At 31.2% G+C, this 25,408-nt stretch overlaps 1 protein-coding gene across 39 annotated transcripts in view; it reads left to right on the top strand.

Annotated features, from left to right (window-relative positions):
• The window catches only part of LOC145284419 (TBC1 domain family member 5-like), a 331,181-nt gene extending 306,147 nt beyond the window's left edge, over positions 1–25,034 (top strand). For 26 of the 39 annotated variants that reach the window (XM_080133179.1, XM_080133181.1, XM_080133177.1 and 23 more), the window contains 5 exons: positions 3,212–3,394; positions 16,763–16,983; positions 20,219–20,318; positions 22,313–22,395; positions 24,249–24,711. In XM_080133179.1, the coding sequence (XP_079989305.1) occupies positions 3,212–3,394; positions 16,763–16,983; positions 20,219–20,318; positions 22,313–22,395; positions 24,249–24,686 (1,025 nt within the window). In that variant the 3' untranslated portion in view covers positions 24,687–24,711. Of the gene's footprint in view, positions 1–3,211; positions 3,395–16,762; positions 16,984–20,218; positions 20,319–22,312; positions 22,396–24,248 lie in introns of all 39 variants that reach the window. The other 13 variants (XM_080133178.1, XM_080133182.1, XM_080133201.1 and 10 more) reach the window with 3 other exon arrangements.
• Positions 25,035–25,408: the final 374 nt, after the last annotated feature.

Below are 25,408 nucleotides of genomic sequence, written 5' to 3'. Positions count from 1 at the left end.
TATTGGTGGTAGAGAAGGTTTCCTGTAATCATTGAAGGAAACAAGTTTAATCTTGGCAGCATTGAATGTGACCATCCACTTTTGTCCCCATTTCACCACAGATCGGAGGTCATCCTTTAGTGTTTCTGCCATTTTTTTTTTTCCTGTCATAGAGTGTGGTGTCATCACCATATATACCCATCTCACAGACAATTTTGTCAGGGAGGTCATTTATGAATATTAGGAATAATACAGGTCCAAGGATAGATCCTTGAGGCACTCCCGCATTTATATCATATTGTTTAGATGTATGACTGTCGAGGACAACCTGGATTTTTCTCTTATCTAAGAAGGATTAAATCATGTTAAGTATTCATCCAGTGATACTGTATGATCTGATTTTTCTGAGAAGACCTTCATACCATACCCTGTCAAAAGCCTTAGATGTATCTAGAGCTACCACTCTACCCTCCCCTGCTTTGTCCAGTGAATGGTATATACGTTTAGAGATTACAGTGAGGATGTCTGCTGTGGAACAAGCTTTCCTAAATCCATATTGTTGGTTGGTCAGAAGTTTAGCATCTGTAAGTTGATGAACTAGAGCTTGGTTAATTATGGACTCAAATATTTTGGCGAAAAGTGGGAGAAGGCTAATGGGGTGATAATTTGCTGGGTCAGTTCTTTCGCCAGAATTCTTGAAAACTGGTACCAAAGAAGCAGTTGTCCAGCAGGCAGGAAAGCAAGATTCATTAAAGCATTTGTTGCAAAGTTTGGAGAGAACTGGAGATATTTCGGTGGAGCACTTTTTTAATAGCATAGCCTGTTAGTCACAATACGAAACTATTTCTAATCAATACATTTTGAAATGTAAAGAATTACCAACTGAGAAAACTTGATATTTGGAACGTGGAGAATTATTATACTACACTATATATGCTCGGAACTCAATAAAAAGGCATTCATTGAGTTTAGACGTTTTTTCTAAATTGATTAAAATTTACTTAAAAAAAATATTTTTTTCATTATAAAAAAAACTTTGTTTATGAGAAAGATTTTTTTAGCCCATTACGATTGGTATGGGCAAACTAAGTACGTTTCAAGTAAATGATTAGCTTAAATATAAATATTAATTTAATGGCATACAAAATTTGTGACATTTAATAGTTTGTAACATGTTCCTACAAGTCCAACACCAATTATTTTTGTCGTCGCATTATCAAAATTTCAATTTTATTTCGTCCATAGAAGGAAATGAGATTGAAATATTGATGCATATTTTCATCAAAGTCCAAAACCTTTTTTCTATGCTAATTTAGTGAAGACAATAATGTTTTAAAAAGTGCAAAGATATACAATGCTTGCTGGTATAAAGAAATTGGTTTGATGGAATCAAATCTATTGCCATCACTTGCTCACTACTATTGTTGAAAAATGCATAAACACCTAATTTCTCCTTCCAGCTATGGGTAAAATAGCACATTGTATTCAATTTAATCTTATAAATAAATCGTTCTGAAAGCATATTTTTTATTTTTCCCAAAGAGTTGATATGTCATAAAATGGACAAGCTAATTGAATCTTTTGCAATAGATATTCTTTTTCAACATTAAAAAGGGTTGATATGCCATAAAACATAAAATATAATTATATTTCTTGTTTTGATTGGACTATTGTTTTTTATGCAACGTTTTGGTCAGTGTTATCCTTCAACCTCCATCAGGCATGTTGGTTGTTCTCTTCGATAAGAAAGGAGAAAAGTTACTGGTTCCGTAGACAATTTTGCATTCTTGGAGTTGTCTTTTGTTATTTGGTCATGGTTTCGTATGTGTGAAAAAAAAAAAAAATTGGTTAGCAAAGGCGAGGAGATGAAACCATGGCTAAAAAACAATTCCAAGATACGAAACCATCTACGGAGTCATTAACTTTTCTTCCATCTTTTTCAAGATAACAAAATGATGGGTGTTGAGTCTAAATCAGCCAAAACGTTGCACAAAAAATACTCAAGATGAGAAGAATAGTCCGATCAAAACAAGTAATATAAACAATCAGCCCTCATCTAAAAAATTTAGAACATAAAATATGATTGTCGTATCTTTTAAAATAAATCCTCTTTCGACATAATTGAATTTCAAAGTTTATGAAGAAATCAAAGAATAAAAGCAATTTGTTGATGCTTCTATATTTATTGACTCATGATTTCCATGAAGTTACTCAGGTGTACCTGGTAGATGACTAGAATAACTGGAAATGGCTGGGCAAGCCTTATTACAAAAAATGCAAATTGTTACAATCTTCCCTCCCCATGTTAAGAATGGCGACGACCACTAAAATTCATTAAGTAATACATTGGAAAAAATGTCTTAATATCCAGAAAACTGCTTTCAACCGTTTCCTGTTCTTCCCATCATCTGACAGGCACTCCAAATAAGTTTGTGGAAATCTCGGGTTGATATATGAAAAAGTGCCATTTTTTTAATTGCATTTTGATTCACTATTTATATATTTTGAGAGTTAAGTCCTCATTTGGGAACTCCACTTAGATGGCTTTGTTAACTTGATTCAATTAAACAAACTTTTCATTAAAGGAATTTTTAAGTTTTTCTTTTTAGTATTTTAATATGAGTGTGTGCATTTTAATTTGTAAAATTTAAAAAATAGGTTCATGATTGAATTTTCAAATAAATGTCGGTTGTTGGTTTATTTTAATATGTGTGCATTATTAGGAATATTTGAATGAATGTAGAAATATTGTGGATATTTTAAGGTTTATGTTAATGGATTTTAAAAAGTGCTTAGTTCTTGTGTGTTTTGCGTGCATACATCTAAGGGTGTGCATGTATTCGAACCCTTCCTTGCATAGGATTAGAATTTTAAATCATCAATTTCTAAATTTCAAATGAGAGTGAAACTTTGATTTAAACAAAACAATACGATGAAAAATAATTTCTTAATTTCAACTTTGATAAGTTCTAATACTGATTGTAAATACGAACAGTTTGTCCGCTAAAATATAGTTTAAAGGAGGGGGGTATTAATTTCAATATTTGTACAAATGGGTGCACAAATCAACATGCTGAAGTTAAATCTGCATTTGAACTGTTCATTGCGCATTCGTGCGCATCTTTTAAAGTGTAAATGTGCGTCTGTCCTGCATGTTTTTGTTCAACCCCTCTTACCTCTTTTAACTCTCTCTCTCTCACCTTGCAATACTAACAACTTGTGTGGTTGACAGCAGTTGCTGCCACCAACAACAATGCTTCTGCTAGCAGAACCCGCAGCTCTATGATGACTGGCTTCTCCTCCTTGACCCGACGAATAAATAACCGACCACGGACGTTATCGGTAAAGAGTAGTCCAAAGCAAATGACCAAGTCTTCCAGTGAACCGATGAACCTTCAAACTGATATTTCTCCAGGTAATCTCTTCTCTTCTTTCAGAATTGAAAAGCAAAAAGAACCAAAGTCCACAGCTGCCGGATAGCAACGTTTATCTCGAGGCCTCACTCTTTCCCTCGCCCATACAAGGACCTTTTGGCCATTTCATTGTTGATCTTGTGGATTGCATTGCAATGACATTTACGAACATTTGCTAGCCCTAACCTCATTCAACTAAAGACCCACAAGCATATCCAAATGTATTTTTGGAGGACAAATATTCATTGCTCTGTCAGTCGAGTCATTACAATCAAAGGAACAAATGCAACAAAATGGCGTTTGACTAATTTTTCTTTTTATTTCAAACTGTTGCTTGTTGTAGAAGAATGTTTTTTAAACAAGTTCTGGTCATTTTTTTTTGTACATAACTAGCTGTATGACTTGCCCGGTATCCATTATGGTCGAATTTCTCTTGTAAATATTTATGTGTTCTATTACCAAAGAAAGACATAAAAAGAAAGAAAAGCTAGTAAGGAATGTTAACTCTTTCCAAAAGATTAAACTAATTTTCTTTTAGCTGATTTTTTTTTAAGGTGACAATTTAAGAATTTCTACATATTAAAAAAGTGCTGCATTGACTAAATTTTATTTTTACTTTAAACTGTTGCATGTAAATGAATGACTATTTTTCAAACAAATTATAGTCATTTTTTTTCTAGGTATTTATAACATTTATGGGGTTCGTTATATTCAAATTTCTCTTGTAAATATTTCTGAGTTCTGTATACATGCAATTGTAAATATTTCTGTGTTCTGTATACATGCAACTGGAGACCTCTTGTGAAATTGATATTCCCATGACACTTTCTCATTTGGAGGAAGTTGGTTCAACCCATCGAGGGTAAATGGCAATAGCTTTATCTTCTTTAAGCACACATTTTTTTTATAGCAAATTAAAGAAATGTTATATAGCATCTATATAATGTGTTTGTGGCAAAGCAAATTGTGTAATCTAATGATGCATACATAGCTTAAAACATGTTTTAACATGTTTGTGGCACTTATGCATCATAGCAAAATTAGTATGAATTCCAAAAAAAAAATGATCCAGTAGAAAAATAAAATTTATCAAATTATCGAGTTTTATTGTATGTTTTTATGTGGAAGAGTTATGTAATCAATTCAGTATGACAAACTGAATTATTTCCCTTAATTTAAATTGACAAATTATGGGCCCACCATTTTTAAACCAACACGTTTTAGAATGTAATTGTGGTTGATTTTTTTTTTTTTGTTAAAAATACATTTAGCACATCTTCTACAGGAACATTTATTTTGAATTTTATACTAATTTTGCCATGACATGAAAGTATATAATGTTTTCACCGGAAATGTGTTGGCTTAAAAAATCACCAATGTAATCAAGCACCCATCAGTTTCATAAGCTTGTAGGAATGTTCATGGTAGAAATTATAATCGTAAAATCTTTGAAATTCTGCAAATAATTTAAATGAAAAAGTAAATGAGTATCAAGTTTTAATTCATTTCAAAAAATTTTAACCACGTTTAGATGACATTTTACAAATAATTTTAACCACATTTAGATGATATTTTACAAAAAATGTTAACCACGTTTAGATGGTATTTTACAAATAATTTTTAACCACGTTTAGATGATATTTTACAAACAATTTTTAACCACGTTTAGATGATATTTTACAAACAATTTTTAACCACGTTTAGATGGTATTTTACAAACAATTTTTAACCACGTTTAGATGGTATTTTACAAAAAATGTTAACCATGTTTAGATGGTATTTTACAAAAAATTTTAACCACGTTTAGATGACATTTTACAAATAATTTTAACCACATTTAGATGACATTTTACAAATAATTTTAACCACGTTTAGATGACATTTTACAAATAATTTTAACCACGTTTAGATGACATTTTACAAATAATTTTAACCACGTTTAGATGACATTTTACAAATAATTTTAACCACGTTTAGATGACATTTTACAAATAATTTTAACCACGTTTAGATGACATTTTACAAATAATTTTAACCACGTTTAGATGACATTTTACAAATAATTTTAACCACGTTTAGATGACATTTTACAAATAATTTTAACCACGTTTAGATGACATTTTACAAATAATTTTAACCACGTTTAGATGACATTTTACAAATAATTTTAACCACGTTTAGATGACATTTTACAAATAATTTTAACCACGTTTAGATGACATTTTACAAATAATTTTTAACCATTCCAAAATAAATCTTGACTTTCTCAAAATCAAAATCGTTTCTTTGTTTTATCAATTCGATTTTTATTAAACAAAACTCATAATGTTGAGGAAATATTGGAAATAATATTGCAGAGACAAAATTTTTTAAAATGCTACAAATTAAAGGGAGATAACTCTGCTTTATACCTTTATATTAAAATAGCAATTATTTTCATCTTTTCATGTGATTATTTAAAATTGTCTCCATTATATTTCTCCTTGCCAGAATAATTATTTTAATAAATAAACTGGAACAAATTACACTTTTTAAGGTTAAAGAACATACTACAGGGATAAAAAAAGAAATGGCGAGTTAGAATCAAATATGGATTTGTCAGATCCATTTCTAATTCAGTTTAACAAAGAAAGTCGGGCAAGATGACTTTATATATTAATTGAAATTGATTCTATTCCAATTCCTTATGAATGTTATATGCAAAATATAATTAAAAATATGAACACTTATTTTAATTCCAAGTTTTCTTTTATAATGAAAATAATTAGTTGGCTGTTTAGTTTCATTTACTGTTTCTATGACAGATCAGTTTTAATCTTGACATTGAAGTTTTTAACTTTAATATCAGTTAGAAAGAAAAAAAACCCTAATATTTTAATAATAATTTATATTATCACAAGTTCAAACTATTTTGATATATTTTTTAAAAAAATGCAAAAAAAAAAAAAAAAAAACGTTGTTTATATGTTTGACACGAAATTATTTTTTCCTTACCAAATGCAAATATTTTTTGAATAATTCTGCTTTCATGCAACACAAATATGAATTCCCACCAGAATTTTGTATTCTGCAATATTGATGTGCATATCGGTTTTTGTGCTGCAAATGTTAAATAACTTTGCCATTTCTTTTAAGAAATATAAGAAATATGATTTTGTTACGATGATAATGACCTTGAAATTAACAACAACAAAAAAAACTGTTCTGACATCCTGAATTTAAGATTCACACAACGCCAGGCACCCAGGCTAATTTATTTTTAAATACCAACTTTTCACAAAGAAAATTGTATGTTGGTATAATAAACACTAGTACCAAAAACTAGATATCTAACTGCTGTAATGAATATGAATATAACCCGGTTTCTCTTAGTAGAGACATAAATACATGTAGGTAGAACAACCTGGGAGAGATGTTGAAAGATATGCCAAAACCTAATACTTAAGAATATTATCAGTTATGACCATGAACATGTGTTCATTAAGGTAATTTGCTCAATTATAGGTGTGAAGACTTTGAACAAATATATCGCTTTTACTGTTATTTAATGAAATTGTGTCAAAGATCATCTACACCCAGAATGACCACCACATGAAAGAAAACCGTTCTAACTTCCCCCTTATGTGAAGCCAAGTAAATTGAGATTAATTAGTAAATAAAAAAAAAAAACATTGACAATTAAAAATACGACAGTGATTATATATTTTTTGTTAAGAATTAAGTCTTCTATGTATTTATTCCACTTCATGTTGTGAGAATTTCACACTGAAGAGTTTAAATGTTTCTTACATGTAGGCTTAAAAAATATGCAAATTTTATTTAAAATCAATTTGTTTTTTTTTATTTAGTTAGTTATTTTTTTATTGCATTTTTACTCCAAACAAGGCAAAGCGCCACTTTGATGTAGGAGGCTACTGTTTGGGGCATAATTTGCAGGGATACTACGTAGGGAGTTGAGCAGCAAGATGTCTGTTTACATTACACTTGAATTTCTGCATGTCAGTGTAGCCATGGAAGCAGGAACCCGGAAGGGAATTCTAAAGTCCAGCAGTTCTAGGGAAACTATTAGAGTTGAAGGCTTTTGGGCATCTAGGGATCTCTAACGTTTAGGGGTGGGATTTTGCTGCTTGTCGGGTTTGTCGGGGGTATTTACGTTGAGGAGGCACAAGGGCTTGTAGGTCATTAGAGCACCTACCATTAAAATACTTGTAAATCAGGCAGGGATGCAATATTTCATCGATAGGACAGAGGTTGAAACCTAGCTGACAGTTCAGGACCTATTAAGTTAGCCACTCTTTTAGATAGTTGAATAAGATTTTTCCGTTTTGATGTGATTTGCTCGAAAAAAGATGAACAGTTTTGAAGTGGACTAGCAAATCACTTTTTTTTTGTACACTGAGGATTTAACAAAGTTTGGCAACCACTAAACAGGTTTTTTATTGTGATTTTGAACTTGCTCCAAATGTTTATAGAAATGCTTCGGTTCTTCACCATAAAAACAGATTTCTTCAACTAAAACTCTGGTTTCCTTTTGCATGAAACGTCTGTTTACTAATAACATTATCCACTGCTTTGCAAACAATAATTACCCCTACTCCCCTCCCCAAATGGGTTGCGGTACAAACACGTTTATACGGACATTGCCTGTTGCTGCATTATTTAAAGCTATCCACCACTCATTAAGGTAAGCAGCTTCGATTTCTTACTCACAAACACAATTTCATCTTCATAATATTTATCAAAATGTTCTTTTGTTAAATGTTCAACACTCATCAGCTTCCAAGACTCACTCGTATTAGACACACACATATATATAAGAGTGTTGAGACAATTAATCGGAATCGAGAAACGGAAAAATTAGAACTTTTGAGTGAATTGGAAAAATTTACATCTATTTTCCAGTGCCAAAAAACGATTCTTTTTATTTGATTTTGTTTCAAGTCAAATCTTCCACTGCTGGTAGTAAATGATAAAATAATATTGGTTTTTAACTCCAATAAAACTAAAATGCATAGATCACCTCCTCACACACAAATGTGTTTTTACGCTTGAGAAACTATCTGCACATTTAACATGTTTTTATCGTAATCACGAAACAAATAACAATTTTACATTAATTTATTTTTATTTCGGACTATTATTCTCATCTTTATTAGTTTGTTGTTTTTCATCTTTATTGGTTGTTGTTTTTTGGGTTTTTTTCACAACGTTTCGGCCAACTATTCCTCTGGCCTTCGTCAGGTGTAACAGTCCAAAATAAAAATAAATTAATGTATATAATGCTCATCTCAAAAATGAATTCCAATTAAGGAACAATATTACAGTTGAATATTTAGAGATTCATGAGAATCAGAATTGGAATCGGTTATTGTATTGTTAGTATGGAATCAATGATTGTATCGGAATCGGGGGAAAATATCGGAATCATCCCATCACTAATATATATATATATATATATATATATATATATATATATGCGCGTGTGTGTGTGTATATATATGTATATATATATATATGCGCATGTGTGTGTATCTATATATATATATATATATATATGAACAAATGATTAATAAAACATGTTAAAAAACATCTTGAAAAAGAGTTAAAAACACATTTAATTTTAAAAAGGAAGCACAAGATAAGTGGATAGTCCTTAATCCACGCAGTTTCGAAGAAATACTCACCTTCTCATCAGAGGGCAGGAATTAGCAAAATGCGGGATCGGATTTTGTATGTAAAAGTATTTAATGAAACCACAAGTAAGTCACAGATCTTACTTGGTTAAAAAAGAATGAGGTAAGGGAAATAGGAGGTAAAAGAAAAAATGATAAAAAGATTTCACATGAATTGATAGTCCGGTGAAGGGTAAAAAATCCAAGAATGGTAAAATCCAAACACGGTCGAATTAAAAACTTCCAATCCAACAGGTAAGTTCCAAAGGAATTGCGTAACTGGAAGATGGTCCGAAATGATCCAAAAGGCAGAATTCCTTGGAAAAAATCACAAATGGAATGAGTTCAAAATCATTAAAAGAAAAGTTCAAATGTGCACAGAAAAAGCACTGAAGAGAATATTTAAAACACGTCTGCCAAGGCCGGAAGAATCAAGTAAATATTTATTTACTTGATTCTATTCTTGGCAGACGTGTTTTAAATATTGTACATTGTCTGATGGAGAAAATAATTATGTATTAGCATCACACGTTGTCTGATTGAGAAAATAAATAATTATACGTTAGCATCGTACGTTGTCTGATTGAGAAAATAAATAATTATATGTTAGCATCGTATGTTGTCTGATTGAGAAAATAAATAATTATATATTAGCATCGTACGTTGTCTGATTGTGAAAATAATTATATATTAGCATCGTACGTTGTCTGATTGTGAAAATAATTATATATTAGCATCGTACGTTGTCTGATTGTGAAAATAATTATATATTAGCATCGTACGTTGTCTGATTGTGAAAATAATTATATATTAGCATCATACCCAGCATTGACTGTGGGCTGGAGAATAGTGCTTAAAGCACGACAGTTGATTTCTTTGTGAGATAGAATATTTTTTCAATCAGTTATTCTAATTTTACTGTTATAGTCCAGAATTACTTTGAAAAAGTTTGAATTTAATTTCAATAATGACAGTAGATTTGCTATTATCATTAGTGCGAGTTAAGTATTTAAAAAAAATAATAAAGTAAGAAATGTGTTTGGAGTTTTTATCTAAAAATAAAAAAAATCCTCCAGCTGTAATTCAACGAATGAATTTAATGCGTTTTTTTATTTAAAAATAATATTAAAAATTTAATGCGTTTTTTGATTTAAAAATAATATTAAAAATTTAATGCGTTTTTTGATTTAAAAATAATATTAAAAATTTAATGCGTTTTTTTATTTAAAAATAATATTAAAAATATTTAAACCTTTTTAAAGTATGTTTTTCATTCTTTGTTGAATTTTATTTTTTTTTTCATTAAACAAAAAAATACAATTATTTTATGGTCATAATCAATTTCAGATTGAATGTCGATAGTGTTTATAGATTCTGTAAAGAATTTAACATTTATTGAAACTTATTTGAATGAAATATTGATTTTAATAACACAAATATTGACTTCAGCGTGTGTGTGCGCGCAGAGCTTATAACTGTATCAAATTTGATAAAAATCAATGAATTGATTTCGAAGTTTGTGTCGAATTTCTATTTATCTCCCCCCTCCCCTACACGCAGGTTGAAGAAATAATTAAAACATGTTCAAATTTCAGTTATTCTAATATGGGCTGGGACCACCTTGGCAATAATTCAGTTTGAATTCTATGATGTTTGAATTGTTTTCAAAGTAATTTATCTCCATTCTTCAGTTCTTGTCATGATTCAAATTGAGTATCAACTTTTTATTTGTTTTTGTTTTAAATGAATCAAAAATGTTTAATGAAATATTAAGATCTCGTTGTGGTGGTCAGACGCAATATTTAACTTCAGCCGAATGTTTGCGCATCATGCAAAAACATTGACAACTGAAGAGCTGGGTGAATTGGTGCATTATCATCGTGTCATTGTTTTCTTCCTTTGGAAGTAAGTTTTGCAACCATAGAATTTGATCAAAAGCGGATGAGATTTTTAACCTTTAATAAACTTGATTTCAATTTTAAACAAATGAAATCGACAATTTCTGCACAAAGATTTAATAAAAAAAAACAAAAATTAAATCTTAAAATAAAAGAAAAATCTGTACAAGTTCACTTTCACTCTTTATTGTTAATTTTAGTTTAAAATCATAATGATACTACGATTTAAGACTTTTTCACTATAACAATCTTTCATTATGAAGTTCAATAGGTAAACTACCACTGAGAATTTTTGCATTTTATAAACTTACCTTTATTATATCCATAGTGATTGAAAAAAGTTTGTTCATGACAACAAACAAAATCCTCCCCTCTGTGAGATAGATGGCAATATACTGAATGTAAGCAACAGACAGTTGCAATCTGGATGTATCTGGCATCCACCCAGATACTGAACTAATACGTACAAGATGTGTTTGAATTAATTCAACAAGGTCATATAAACTTGCCAGAAATATTTTTCCTTTTTTGTTTTCATTTTCGGAACAGTTATACTAACGGAAATGGAAGACAATGTTTGCTAAAAAGAACAAAAAACAAATTCATATGAAAATTTTCTAAAATTACTGTCACAATTCTTAAAACTTTGATTTTATTTAATTAAAGAAATTTATCTTTTTCAAAAAAGAAAACGAAAAAGTTATATAAAAATGCATTCCATCCATTTTATGTTCTAAATTGAATGTTTTATTTTATTTGCGCTTTATAAAAAATACTAGCTGTACCCTGCCACGCGTTGCTGTGGCTCAAATTGGCGCAATGGAAAAAGTTCCAAAATGAGAAAAAGCATGTTTCTTATAGGTTTAATTTTCCATTTTGCATGGGTACACAGTTTTTGTTGTTCCATTTTCTTAGCTGATATAGAGATTTTCTGGTTTGGTGACTCTTGAATACGTAACATAAATTGTCCATGTGAAAAAACAGTCAGTGTGTAACTGTAAGGCCCACAATTGTAAAGATTGTTCCCTGTGCTTTGTTGATGGTTATTGCAAATGACAATAAAATTGGAAAGTGCAATTTCCTAAAGTGTAATGATGTATCCGGTGGAATCATAGGAATGCATGGAATGAAGATATATTCATCTGTGAAAGGTCCTGTTAAGATTGTTGTTTCTATGATATTGTTTGTTAATTTTCTTTTACTGCAAACTATGTGCCATTGCAAAGCTTGGATTGATTTATATTTCACAACATGATAATTAATACACCAAATTTCAGTTGCAATACATGCGGTGGCATCCCTGGCAAATATAGCTGTTGGATAATTAACCACTTTATCTGCTTTCACAACAGTGTCGATGGATTTGTATTTGACTACCTCACTTGGAATTTTACATTGAATAATAGCGTTAAGTTCATGGGCATCTTTGTATTGACCTGCAAGAATAGCTCATTCACTCAGTCAAATGGAATTCTTATAATTTGAATATCTGCAAAAACCTTTTAAACTAACTATTCTTTTGATGAAATAAAATTACAGAAATTACAGAAGTTAAAAGTCAAAAAATTTTGCCCATAACTCTGACCAACTGGCACTTTTTCGTACCCAATTTCCCACAAGTGATGCAAAAGTTTTTGTGCGGATCAAACAGTCTGCAACTGGACATGCATATTTTGAGTTAAGTTTAATATCTTCACATGGAACAAAACAGTAGAGTATTTGAGGCAAGCATTTATTTCATCTGCTGGTGTTGATTGAAGAATAGCAGGTAACATTTTGTCTGAAATCTCCTGCAAGCAATATTACTGCATTCCCAAATGGTCTGACATTGCCACGCAAATCTTGCAAGGATCGACCAAGAGCCTCAAGTGATTTTTTGCGTACCATTGTGCATTCATCCTAAACAATAAGTTTGCATTTCTGCAATATTTTTCCCCCATATTGGATGTTTTGGAGATGTCAAACATGAGAATTTTGAAAAATTGAATGTTTTAAAGTAGAATAAATAATTCTTCTACTTGGCAGCAAGGTCGCAGGTATTCCTCATGCAGCAAGGGCTAAGACTGTCATTTTGTTACCAAATGGCTGCCAAAATCAATTTAATTAGAAAGGTTTTACCAGTTACTTCTGGTGCTGTTCAAGGTAGCAGTAATTTCCAAATAACTTCTATTCTCACAGTCAGTAAATTAGGTGACTAAAATAGGATTTATCCATGTTTTGACAATGCCTTATTCACTGTAATTAATTTAGGAGACTAAAATAGGATGAGGGATTAGAGATGGACAGATAGAGAGGAAGATATATAGATAGAAAAGAGAAAGTGAGAGGAAAATAGAGAAAGAGAAGGAGATAGAGAGATAAAGGGATTGATAGATAAACAGAGAGAGGGGGAGAGTTAGAAACAGAGAGGGATGAGACAGAGGAAAGGAGAGAGATAGAGGGAGTTAGAGAGAGAAAGGGGCTCAAAGAGAGATGGAGAGGGTGATATAGAGAGAAAGATAGATTGAGAGAGGGAAAGGGAGAGATGGATAGAGAGAGATATTAAGAGAGGGGGAGAGAAACAGAAGGTGAACTACACTTCACCGTTTTTTTTCCTCGTTCAGTAGAGAAGAAATCTTTCGAGACTGGGGCAATTTTAATGTTTTGTTATTATCCAGAGTACCCCTTTTTTTAGGGGGGGGTAGATTTTCCTCACATTAGAAACCGACCAGGTTATCTGTACTTTCACTTAACAAATTAATAAAATAAAAACATATTGTAAAATTTGAATTTAACATAAAAATACTATTTTAAAAAATAGCACGATAACATAAGTGCCACTTTAGGTACTCCTTGGGCGTTGAGTTCCATGGCGACCAGCATAATTATTTAATGGTCGCTTCCTTAGCGCCCCCCTAGTCAAGGCTAATGCATGCGCACGTAACATTTTTTTTTATTTACTGACGTTGGCTTAGTAACTAAACGATTTATTGATAATTTCGTAACCCTTAAACGCATGCTGGAAGATTTAAATTGGTTCATTATTGTTGTAATGAAAAAAAAAAAGTTTCATTCAACACAAAACCAAAAACACATTAATGATAAATGATTTATTATTCTATTCATTCAAATTTACTAATTTTTAAATAAAAAAGTTAATAAAAAAATAGTTGCTTATGTGCGCATAAAAAACTTTTTTTATTTTTATTTTTTTTTTTTAGATTAGGTCCACCTTATAATCACCCCCCCCTCAACCTCCTCATCTTAAGAACAGCTTCCGGAATAAACACCACTTTTGGAGGGGGGGGGCTATTTGCAAAATTTAACTGATATTTGTTGTCAGCATACCCACCCGAAAATACTATTAAAAAAAAAAAAAGGAGGGGTTCAGTGCCCGTTGCAGAGAAGTAGATTTATTTATCAATAAAAGTTGCGGAGAAGTAAATTTATTTATCAATAAAAGTCGTCATTTAAAAAAGAAAATTGTGGAGGTGGACCTAAATGTAAATATTTATCCAAAAAATTATCCCGAAGTTTATTACAAAAACGTTTTGTTTTCGCACTATTCAACAATTTGTTCATCCATGCATGTAAATTAAAAAATATTTGTAAAAGTGAGAAGTTATCAGTAAATGATTTAGTTTTTTTTTTTAATTTATTTATTTATTTATTTTTTTACATTAGGTCCACCTCGACAAATGTTAAGAATGGCTTTCAGAATAAACACCCTCAACCTCTCCATGTTAACAACGGATTTCGGAATAAACACCATTGGGGGGAGGGGGATATTTAAAAAAAAAGTCGATAAAAGTCGTCATTTAAAAAGAAATTTAAAATCAAATGTTTGTAAAAGTGAGAAATTATTAATAAATATTTAGTAACATTTTTCGGTGCTAATGCAGAGAGTAATCCGCGCTATTTTTTAAATCTTATTTCCACATTTAATTAAAGTTTTATGATATGTTTTTTTTTATTCAATTGCAAGGTTAAAGTACAGAATAGGTACAAAACACCCTCCCCTCCCCATGTTAAGAATGGCTTTTTAAATAATAACGTTATTATTTCAGCATGGATCATTCTCTGCATGAGTACCCATTTTTCTTTTAATATTCATAAAAAGTAAAACTTTTTTGAAAATAAATAAATAAATGTTTGTAAATGTGACAAATAATCGTTTAGTTACGGCAACGTCAGTAAATAAAATGTTACGTGTGGGGTGGGGTGGGGGACTAAGGGGGCGACTATTATTTTTTTCTGCTGGTCGCCATGGAACTCAACGCCTAAGGAGTACCAAAATGTAATTTTTTTTTTTTTTGTCAAATAAATAAATTTCAAGCAATTTTTGCAATAAATAATAGATAGCGACTTCGTTAATTTTACGACTCGCCCCAGCATATTATAAACACCCTAACTTCCCCATGTTAAAACGGCTTTCGGAATGAACACCCTCAACCTCCCCATATTAAGAACGGCTTTCGAGGTTTATGGAAGGGCGTTTTTTTTTTTTTAACATGGGGGAGGTTAGGGTGTTTATAATACGTTGAGGCATGTCGTAAAAATGAAACAGTTTAGAAAAAGTTAAAACTTTTTTTATGTAAACAATGCCGTGAAAAGAAACTAAACAATTAAAACGTAATGTTTCATGAGTGAAAGCCTTAACATAAAGGAATTTAAAATTAAAAAATTGGTAAGTACATAAATGAATTTAAAGTTTTAAAATATGGGATTATTTTTTTGTGTGTGTGTGCTAATGCAGAGAGTGATCTGCGCTATTTTTTTAAAATCATATTTCCATGTTTAATTAAAGTTTTATGATATGTTTTTATTCAATTGTAAGGTTAAAGTACAGAATAGGTACAAAACACCCTCCCTTCCCCATGTTAAGAATGGCTTTTTAAATAATAATGTTATTATTTCAGCACGGATCACTCTCTGCATGAGTAAGTTTTTTCTTTTTTTACTTATCTGGTAATTCGAGAGTAGTTGAAACGGAAGTTACCAGAAATAAAACCGGGCAAGTCTCTCAGAAACGACTTTGAAAAATATTTATATTTTATTTAATATTTTAATAATTCGCGAGGTAAATTTATTTTAATGACATAAAAACATCCCTCGACTCTAAAGATGGGTTGTCTGAAAATTTCAAATAAATTGGTAACGTAGAAATATGGTTTTATTCATTTTTAACAAACCAAATTTACATTTTTATATATATAGATTTATTTTGAAAATAATTACATTTTATTTGTACATTTTAAATGTTTTTTTTTTATATTGTTACTAAATTTTTAACAATTTTAATTATATTCAATATTTTATTATTTAATGTTTTCTATTGTGATATCTTATTAATTTATTGAACTTGTTTTGAATTATCGAAGAAGTATGGTTAGAAAATAAGCATTAATTTTTTGTCTTTTCTTTCTGCTAGTATAACTCTTCCAAAACTGAAAACAAAAAATACTTGTGCAAGGCATAAACCAAAAATTGAAAATTTTCTTTTTGAAATTATTCAAAATGTAAGATGTATTCTTTTCCATGTCCATTAGTTTTTATTAGAATGAAACAATTTTTTTCATTTTATATAAAGAAGTGATACATTTCTCAGTTTGTATTTACATAAAAAAATATGAATACAAATAATAATTGAAATAACAAAAGTTTTAATTTTAACTGTAAAAATAAATGATGAAGAGTGCAATGCTGATTGCTCCTTTGATTTTAAAGTTTTCTATTTATTAAAAACAGTAATGTTGAAAATTGAGCGGATCACAAAGTTATGAGTTTGGTTTCTGATTCGATTTGATTTGTTCCTTCACAGTTACTCCCCCTTGTCAAGAGAAACGAGGCTCAACGGCCAGCCTGTCTAAATTAGAAGACACCATGTTACGCTCGACAAATTCAAACTCTAGCCTCATGCCCCGTTCTGTAGCTTCAACCCCTGCAGGCTACAGCCCTGATGATGGTCACACCAGCAGTCCAACCCGCTATTCCACGTTACCCAGTAAAGGAAGGATGAAATCAAAGAAGATTACAAGACAAGTGAGTCAACAATATTTTCTTTGTTCAAATCTGTTAAGGTTTTTTTTTTTGTGTGTTACAATTTTAAACTCTTTTTTTTTTTTTTTTGCTAAGGCATTTTGGTGCTTGGCTCATTAGATATCTATGTGTGCTTTGCAACTAGTAGACGACTTTGAATATCTCAGCAGCCACATCGCATCCACCAAAAATGACAGCCACGTCAGAATAACCAAAGCTTAGAGTGCACTTAATGTTCTACTTCAATATGAGCATCAGATGAAAAAAGGTGGAAATGATATTCTAACTTAATGAAAATAAAAAAAAAGAGAAAACTTAAATTATTTGTAAATTCATTAAATTTTGTTTTCATTTAAGTATTCTTAAAGATGACTGATTTAAAGAAAACAAATTAAAATATTTGATGTGTAATGTTTTTGTTTCGTCTTTCAGACAAAATATAGAATTCACATACATTACACACATGTTTCGTCCGAAAGAAGGAAAAAAAAAAACAGTTTTTCCACATTACATACATCATATCGGATGGGTTGCCCGAACCAAATTGATTCTTTCCCTCCACAGGTCTCCATCTTCTGTGGCCTTAGAAAGATCTTCAAATTGTAATCCAGTGTCTTCTATCAATTTTGTGTACCTCTTGACAAGTCTTCCTACTTTAGTAGTTCCATGTTTAGGATCCCACAGTACCACATCACTGACGACTATCCATTTTTTCTTCTGTAGCAATGTCCAGCATATCATGTTTTCTTTCTCTTATTACTGAAGAGATCCTGGGCAACCAACCATAGAGACAATTAATGGTTGGGTGTGTTTTCTAGTTTAAGTTTAATACTGCTCGAAACATTCTAGTGTAAGATCCATCTAATTTACTTTCAAATTTTTTCCATGCTGATGAACCATAAAGCAGCACCGTCTCCACTACGCCTGTAAAAAGATTTTCTTGATCTGTTCCAAGAGGACAGATTTCCATATAACTTTCAGCCGATTAAGTGCACTCTAAGCTTTGGTTATTCTGACGTGGCTGTCATTTTTGGTGGATGTGATGTGGCTGCTGAGATATTCAAAGTCGTCTACTTGTTTAAGTGATGTTCTGTTTCATGTTTAAATTGGGCCGGTTTAATGGAAGGACATATATTCTGTTTTAGTTAGGTTTATATGCAGTCCAATCATGACAGTTGGATCTTCCAGGATATGTAGCAACTTTTGTGCATTAGCGTCATCATCAGCTAACAAAACAAGATCATCAGTGAAATCTTCTTTGTTGGGTATCGTCTGCTTCTTATTGCTGGAGACAATGTTAGGCCTTGTTTCTCATATTGATCAACAGTGTTTCAGTATGTAATCGAGATGAATCACAAGTAAGAATCAAGCCAGAGTATCACCCTGTTGTACGTCAGCTCTTATTTTAAAGAAGTCTGTGTCACCGTCCGGAGAGCGCAGGATGGCTATTGTATTCTTATATAGGATCATTATGGCTGAAACGATTTCTTCAGGAATACCATATGTCATCCTTTCTCTGTGAACGGAATCAAAAGTTTTTGAAAAAATCTACAAACAATAGTATTGCTGGTAGTTTTTGAAAAAATCTACAAACAATAGTATTGCTGGTAGTTTTTGAAAAAATCTACAAACAATAGTATTGCTGGTAGTTTTTGAAAAAATCTACAAACAATAGTATTGCTGGTAGTTACTCCTTCAAGAATTCTTCCAACAGTCAAAATTTGGCTGATTGTTGAGCGGCTTTTTCTGAACCCATTTTGATTTTTTTCTGAACATCTCTTTCATTCGAAGGTCTATTCTATTGAGAAGCATCCCGTTGTATATGTTTGCAGTTATTGGTGTGAGATGCTTCTATAATTGTTTGTCTGACTGAGATCTCTTTTCTTTGGGAAGGTCAGTATGCAACTTTCAGTCCATAACTTAATTGTACTGCCTTTCTACACTTTGTTACAATGTAATTGCAGAAGGTCATTAAACTTGCTGGTTTTCCATATTTCATAACGTTTAATGAAGTCCGTCACATACACCTATTCAATATTTGCAAGTAATGCACTTTTTTTTTTAATTTACTTTCTTTAAATCAGTCATCCTGAAGAAGTCTTTAAAATGAAAACGAAACGTTAATGAATCTACAACTAATTTAGGTTTTCTTTATTTCCATGACCATATCTAATCATCTAATTACATCTCGTCTGTCCACTGGAGGAGGTGGGAGATGAGTAAAACGTAACTGCTGCTATTCACTTGATGAATAATGTTTCTCATTTTGAAATGAAAAACATTATTCATCTACAGATATATATATATATATATTCGATATTGTGTTTCTCTTTTGTAAGCAAATCAAACTAGACTCTTGTCAGCATTCGGCCACTGTTATAATCTCCAATCCGTTCAGTCTGCTTTTCCAAACTTGGCTCACCACCATCTTGATTTCAGGTCTTTTATTACGTCATTTTGATGTGCAGATTTTGATATGCAAATTACTGCATATCAAACTACATCTTTGTCTATCACCTTTTTTTTTTCGGAAATTAGTCTGCTGATCTAGCTAAAATCTTGTAGGAACCTTTATGATAAGGTGCAAAGTATTTTGGTATCCGTTTGATGCATGATTAGGGATTTATAAGTCACCACAATATAATTTACTCTCACTTTCTCTCGGAAATTACTGGACCGATCTGGTTGAAATATTGTATGTACGTTTGTTATGAAACGTTGAAGTATCTAAGTATGGTATCTGTTCAATACATAGTTTGGAATCAATAAGGGTTAGGATTTAATGCAAATATGAGCACAAATTTAACAATATTCAACCATCAATTTGACATAAAGCACCCATTCTTAGTCAAAGGGCTATAACTTTTTCCCGTTTTTAATTGGCTAAAAAGTCTAGTATTGAATAATTTAGCTTTAATTATTTCAATAATAAACCTGTAAATTTCAACAGTTTTTTTCTGTTTAGCGATTATTAACTTGATATTTTACAGAAGAGTATTGCTTTATGCCAAGTGCTAATTGTTATTTCCTTCACGAAAGAGCTCAATTTATAAATAGGGGCATATATATAACAATAAAATATAATCTGTCACACACAGCTGTTTCGTTTATGATTAATCTTTGTGGCTAAACGTAGCAAATCTATTAATATGAAATTTGAAACTCAAACATGTTGTTGTTATTATTGATCCAAATAACGAAAGTGTATTTTTTGTATTTTCTATTTTTTGCATTTCAGGAACCAGATCTAAATACGAAAATGGCTTATGTTCAAGGCAAATTGAATGACTTTGAAGCAATGTGCAAATATTGTGCGAGCAAACTTGATATTCATATTGGTAAGTTTGCGATATTCTAATGATTTATTCCAAATAGAATATCTTTGTTGTTTTATTATCAATTTCTTATGTCAAAAAAGATTTAGTAGGATCAGTGATAGTACCCGTCAGGGTTTTATCTGGAATCGTTTTCAAAATATTTAGAAAACAAATCTTTTATATATATAATATATATGTGTTCCTTATAAAACACTGGTTCCCAACCTTTTTTTGGTCCGCACCCTTTAAGGAATTTCGCTTAAACTTTGCATCCCTAAAAATTTTGGTACTTATGCACTTATGTTACCATGCTAAAATAATAATGTTATTATTTAGAAAGCCATTCTTAACATGTGGGAAGGGGTTTTATAACTATTCTGTACTTTCACCTAACAATAAAAAAAAAAGATATATATTAAAATTCAAATTTACCTTGAAAATAAAATTTAAAAAATAGCATGGTAACATAAGTACATAAGCACCAAAATTTTTTAACACTCATTTAAATACATGATTGGATTAAATCTATTCAAGCATGTTTTTAATGACCACTTAATAACAATACTTAAACCTAAAATGAAAGCAAGAAGTTGGTACATTGCAAAAGAAAACAAAAACACAAAAAAGTAACAATAGTCAATTTTCTATTTAAACCTGTCTTGCATCCCCTGGAATATCGTTTTGCATCCCCTGGAATATTGTTGAGCACCCACAGGTTGGCAGCTATAAAAAAGAAAAGTTAAAAAATCTACACAAAAACTAAACATTTATTCATTTATAAAGTTTTTCAGGAAAAACAAATACATAAACGTGAAATACCTGGTTCTGATGCTCAGCCTCTTTCCGGGAAATTCTTCTCTCATCATAAGGGAGTTGATTCTCTTGAAAAGACACATGTGATTAACTAAAGACGATGAGTTGGTTTTTTATAGTCGTTTATTCACTCCCACGCATTACATCTAGCGGAGGAGGGATCGATGATCTTTACTTTGGTAGCTAGTTCTTACATGTCTCACCTCTGAAACTCTCCCCACTTTGAGAGGAGACTCCTTTCAGATCATCTTCTGTTGATGCCCTCAATCCAATTCATCTATTTTTTCTAACTAACCTGATTACGTGACAACCACATCCTTCCGGATCAGCTATCAGACACTCTTCTATTCTTCTTGTCCAATTTATAGTTTTGGCAAGTTTATCACACATCTCTAAACAATAAATAACTTCCAATATAAATTATTTTAACAATATCACTGAATGAAAATATTGATTTCTATAACACACAAATATTGACTTCAGCGTGTGTGTGTGTGTGTGTGTGTGTGTGTGTAGAGCTTATAACACTCACTGTTCTGTATCAAATTTGATAAAAATGAATTCATTGATTTTGAACTTCATGTCAAATCTCCATCTCTCTCTACACACACACACACACAGGTTGAAGAAATAATGAAAATGCGTTAAAATTTCAAACAGTTATTCTAATACGGGCTGGGATCACTTTGGCAATAATTTCAGTTTGAGTTCTACGAGGTCTGAATTGTTTTCAAAGTAATTTCTCTCCATTCTTTAGTTCTTGTAACGATTCTAATTGAATATCGACTCTTTATTTGTTTTTGTTTTAAATAGATCAAAAATGTGTAATGTTGAGATCTCGTTGTGGTGGTCAGACGCAATATTTAACTTCAGCCGAATGTTTGCGCATCATGCAAAAACATTAACAACCGAAGATCTGGGTGAATTGGGTGCATATTGTTTTCTTTCTTCGGAAATAAGTTTTGCAACCATAGAATTTGATCAAAAGCGGATGAGGTTTTTAATTGATTTCAATTCTAAACAAATGAAATCTTACGGCAACAGAACCCGTTAAAACTTATTAATGTTGGCGACAACGTAACCTGCTCAAAGTCAGATGCATTTTGATATCTGGCATTAGATATAAAAAAAAATTGATTGCAAATAAGATGAACATTTTATTTTAATTTCTTTTTGTTTTTAATATTCAATTTTTTGTTTAGAACGTTTACAAGATGAACTGCATGCCCAAAAGTTTACAGGGGGAGAAGATGAAATTTTGTTATCGATTGCTGGCGTAAAGCAGGTAAGTAACTTTATGAAATTATTTTAATGTAGATTTGGAATTTATCATATTTGTAAATAAAATTTATCATATTTGTAAATAAAATTTATCATATTATAAATAAAATTTATCATATTGTAAATAAAATTTATCATATTGTAAATAAAATTTATCATATTTGAAAGGTAGACGTTTATTATTATCATGATTATATAAACAACACAGACTCTGGTTATACCACACGGCAGTCACAAATGTTTCTTAGAATTGTTAAAGGAAAGGGGTTTTGTCTTAGTAGCATTAAATGTAGCCATCCAATTTTTGGCTACATTCCACTACACATATTGGATGTCATTTTCTAAGCATTCAGCCATTAATAATAAATGAATGTGTAAAAGAAGAAAAATTGAAGTGGCAATCTGTTCTTTGTTTGAAAATTACCACTGTCGACCAAGGGGAGACTCTACCTGGCATCTATGAGCTCCACTATGGTTTCTAGGTTATAAATTATTTGATTGGGAGATCCTATTTATTAAAAAGGAGTATAGACAATAACATACTATGAACATTAAATTAGTATTTAGATGCGTTAATTTAATGTTTATAGTATATTATCACCTTTTATCCTCCTTTTTAATAAATAGGATCCCCCGATCACTAAAGACGCAATGTAAAACAATTTTAATAAAAAAAATGTGATTTTGTGCCGTACGTGAAACTAAAATGTACTTTCTTGGTAGGATCCAAGAGCAGTTTCTGTCCTGTCTAAAGATGATATAATTATATTGTGGGGGTTTCCGTTCGCGCCGGGCATGCATTCAATGTAAATATGTCACAGACTCCTATAAGGATATTGGAGATGAAGCGTAATAATCAGATATATTTTGACACGACATTAATCAGATTACTTTGATAATTTCCACACGTCCCACTAGTGTGCATGTAATATTGAGGACTAGTGTTACACAAAGAAAAATAATGGATGAGTAAGGCTTCTGATTTCATAGGAAGATGAAATCTGGACAGTATAGAGAGGTATGTGCAGGTGAGAAGACTGATGGTATAGCCACATTGGGAGAATGGATAAGCATTCTTGGGTTAATAGCTGTACAAATGTTGACATGGCAGGGTAGACTAAATCATTTGCATATTCCTTTCAAAAACGAACGTTAATTATTCATTTTTTATAGTTTCTTATGAGATGGTTATATTTCATTATTACGCTGAATTCTATTTATGCATAGTTTCTACATTCTGTATAATTGCATAGAATTTAAGACGAAATATTCTAGCACATGGAAATATTTTTATATAAATATATAAAAAGGTGATCTTGTCGCAGAGTGTGTGCGAAAAGTCGACCAAACTCCTCTCTGAATATTTGGTCTACATAGTTGAAATTTGATATATAGGATACTAGGACCTGTAGCACACTTTCGATTTGGTTTTTAACCGGCAAACGTTGCTGCTTACAAGTTAAAATTGAAAACAAAACAGTTGACGGTAGCAGTCGAATAATTACTCTTTGCACATGCACAAAATTAAACGTAGCTGAAAGTTGTTCAGCTCAGATGGTAACAACATTGGAGAGATAAATAATAACTAAGGCTGGAGTGCAACGCGTTTTTATAGCTTTTGAATTCATTGCTGTTTATTGGATCAATAGAGAATTGGTCGTATGAGAAATCTCCATGAATTAAAATAATAAATGTATTTTATGACTGGGCAACGCCGGGTGACTTGCTAGTATATATATATATATATATATATATATATTATTTTTCAGTCACTAATTTTGTGTGATTTACATAAAAATTTACAAAGAAATTTTTCACAACAAAATCTTTAATTTTTTTTTTTTTTTTTTATTCCAGGTTCGAGACATCCTGAAGGGAACACTAAAGTTTTCTCGAAATCTCTTGGATGAAGATAAAATTGAGATCAGAGACGATCACTATAAGGAAGAGGCATGCCTGACATCGCCAGATTATGACACGACAGATTCTGCTGGTGCTGCCGCAACGCACAGGGAAGGTGAAGTGTTTGGCAAGTCTTCTCTGTACGATTACAAGAAGCGGTCCAAGTCAAAGAGCTTCTACCCAAGCAGTGAGGAGAATTCTCCTTGCCACGTGAGTGATATTACGGACCGTGTGGTGGAGCTCATAGATTACGGACCCCAGGATCAATATGGAGCTGCCCACCCAGTCGATGAGGCAATCGACTATCACAGTTCAAGAGATTATCGTAGCACAAAGCATTCCGAATATGGCTGCCATACACACCAGCACGTCTTAAACAGCAAAATCTCTTGAGGGATTTTTCACAATTCAGACATTAGCTTCGTTGTTGTTATTATTATCTGTCTTTTTCTAACCTCAGATATGCAACCAAATTACTGGCAACTGGATGTGCAGGAAATTGAAATTCTCTTTGCTGTCAGAAAATAGAAACACACACACAAACATACATATATATACACACACACATACATGGAAATATGTTTATTCAGTTATATTTTACCTTTTATTTATAGTAATCTTTTAATTTATGAAGCTCGATGTAACTACAGAGCATATACAAATAAATTACCAAATTCTATATTCTAAATTTCAAGAGGTTGATGATCTTATCATTCCTTCAAGAAGAATGGCGTAATAAAAGGTAATTGCAACTTCTCTCCCAATTTTCGGATTTTGTAATCATTTCCATATGCATTTTATTTTCTTTTAAAATTGATAAGTGCTTTTTCTTCTCATGAGTTAAGGGCAAAATAGATTCATTAATTGATATAATTAAATGAATGATTTTGCGCTACGAAAAAGGTGCTATCAAGAATTGTGCATGTCAACTTACTTTGACAAATAAATGGTAAGATGATCAACATCCTGAAATTTAGAAGATGTGATGTCTATGTATCCTTCATATTTGGATTAACGTAATTCTCACTTTCCTTATTTTATTTAGTCCTCGTATTCCATTAATGTTTCTGACAAAGGGGGAAGAATTATTTTTCCGGGTTAGAATTTTAACATTT

This window comes from Euprymna scolopes, chromosome 9 (genome assembly GCF_053919585.1).
Source record: "Euprymna scolopes isolate OS-2025 chromosome 9, ASM5391958v1, whole genome shotgun sequence".
NCBI lineage: Eukaryota > Metazoa > Mollusca > Cephalopoda > Sepiida > Sepiolidae > Euprymna > Euprymna scolopes.
The sequence above is the reverse complement of the archived record's forward strand: the minus strand, read 5'-3'. Positions and strand labels throughout refer to the sequence as shown.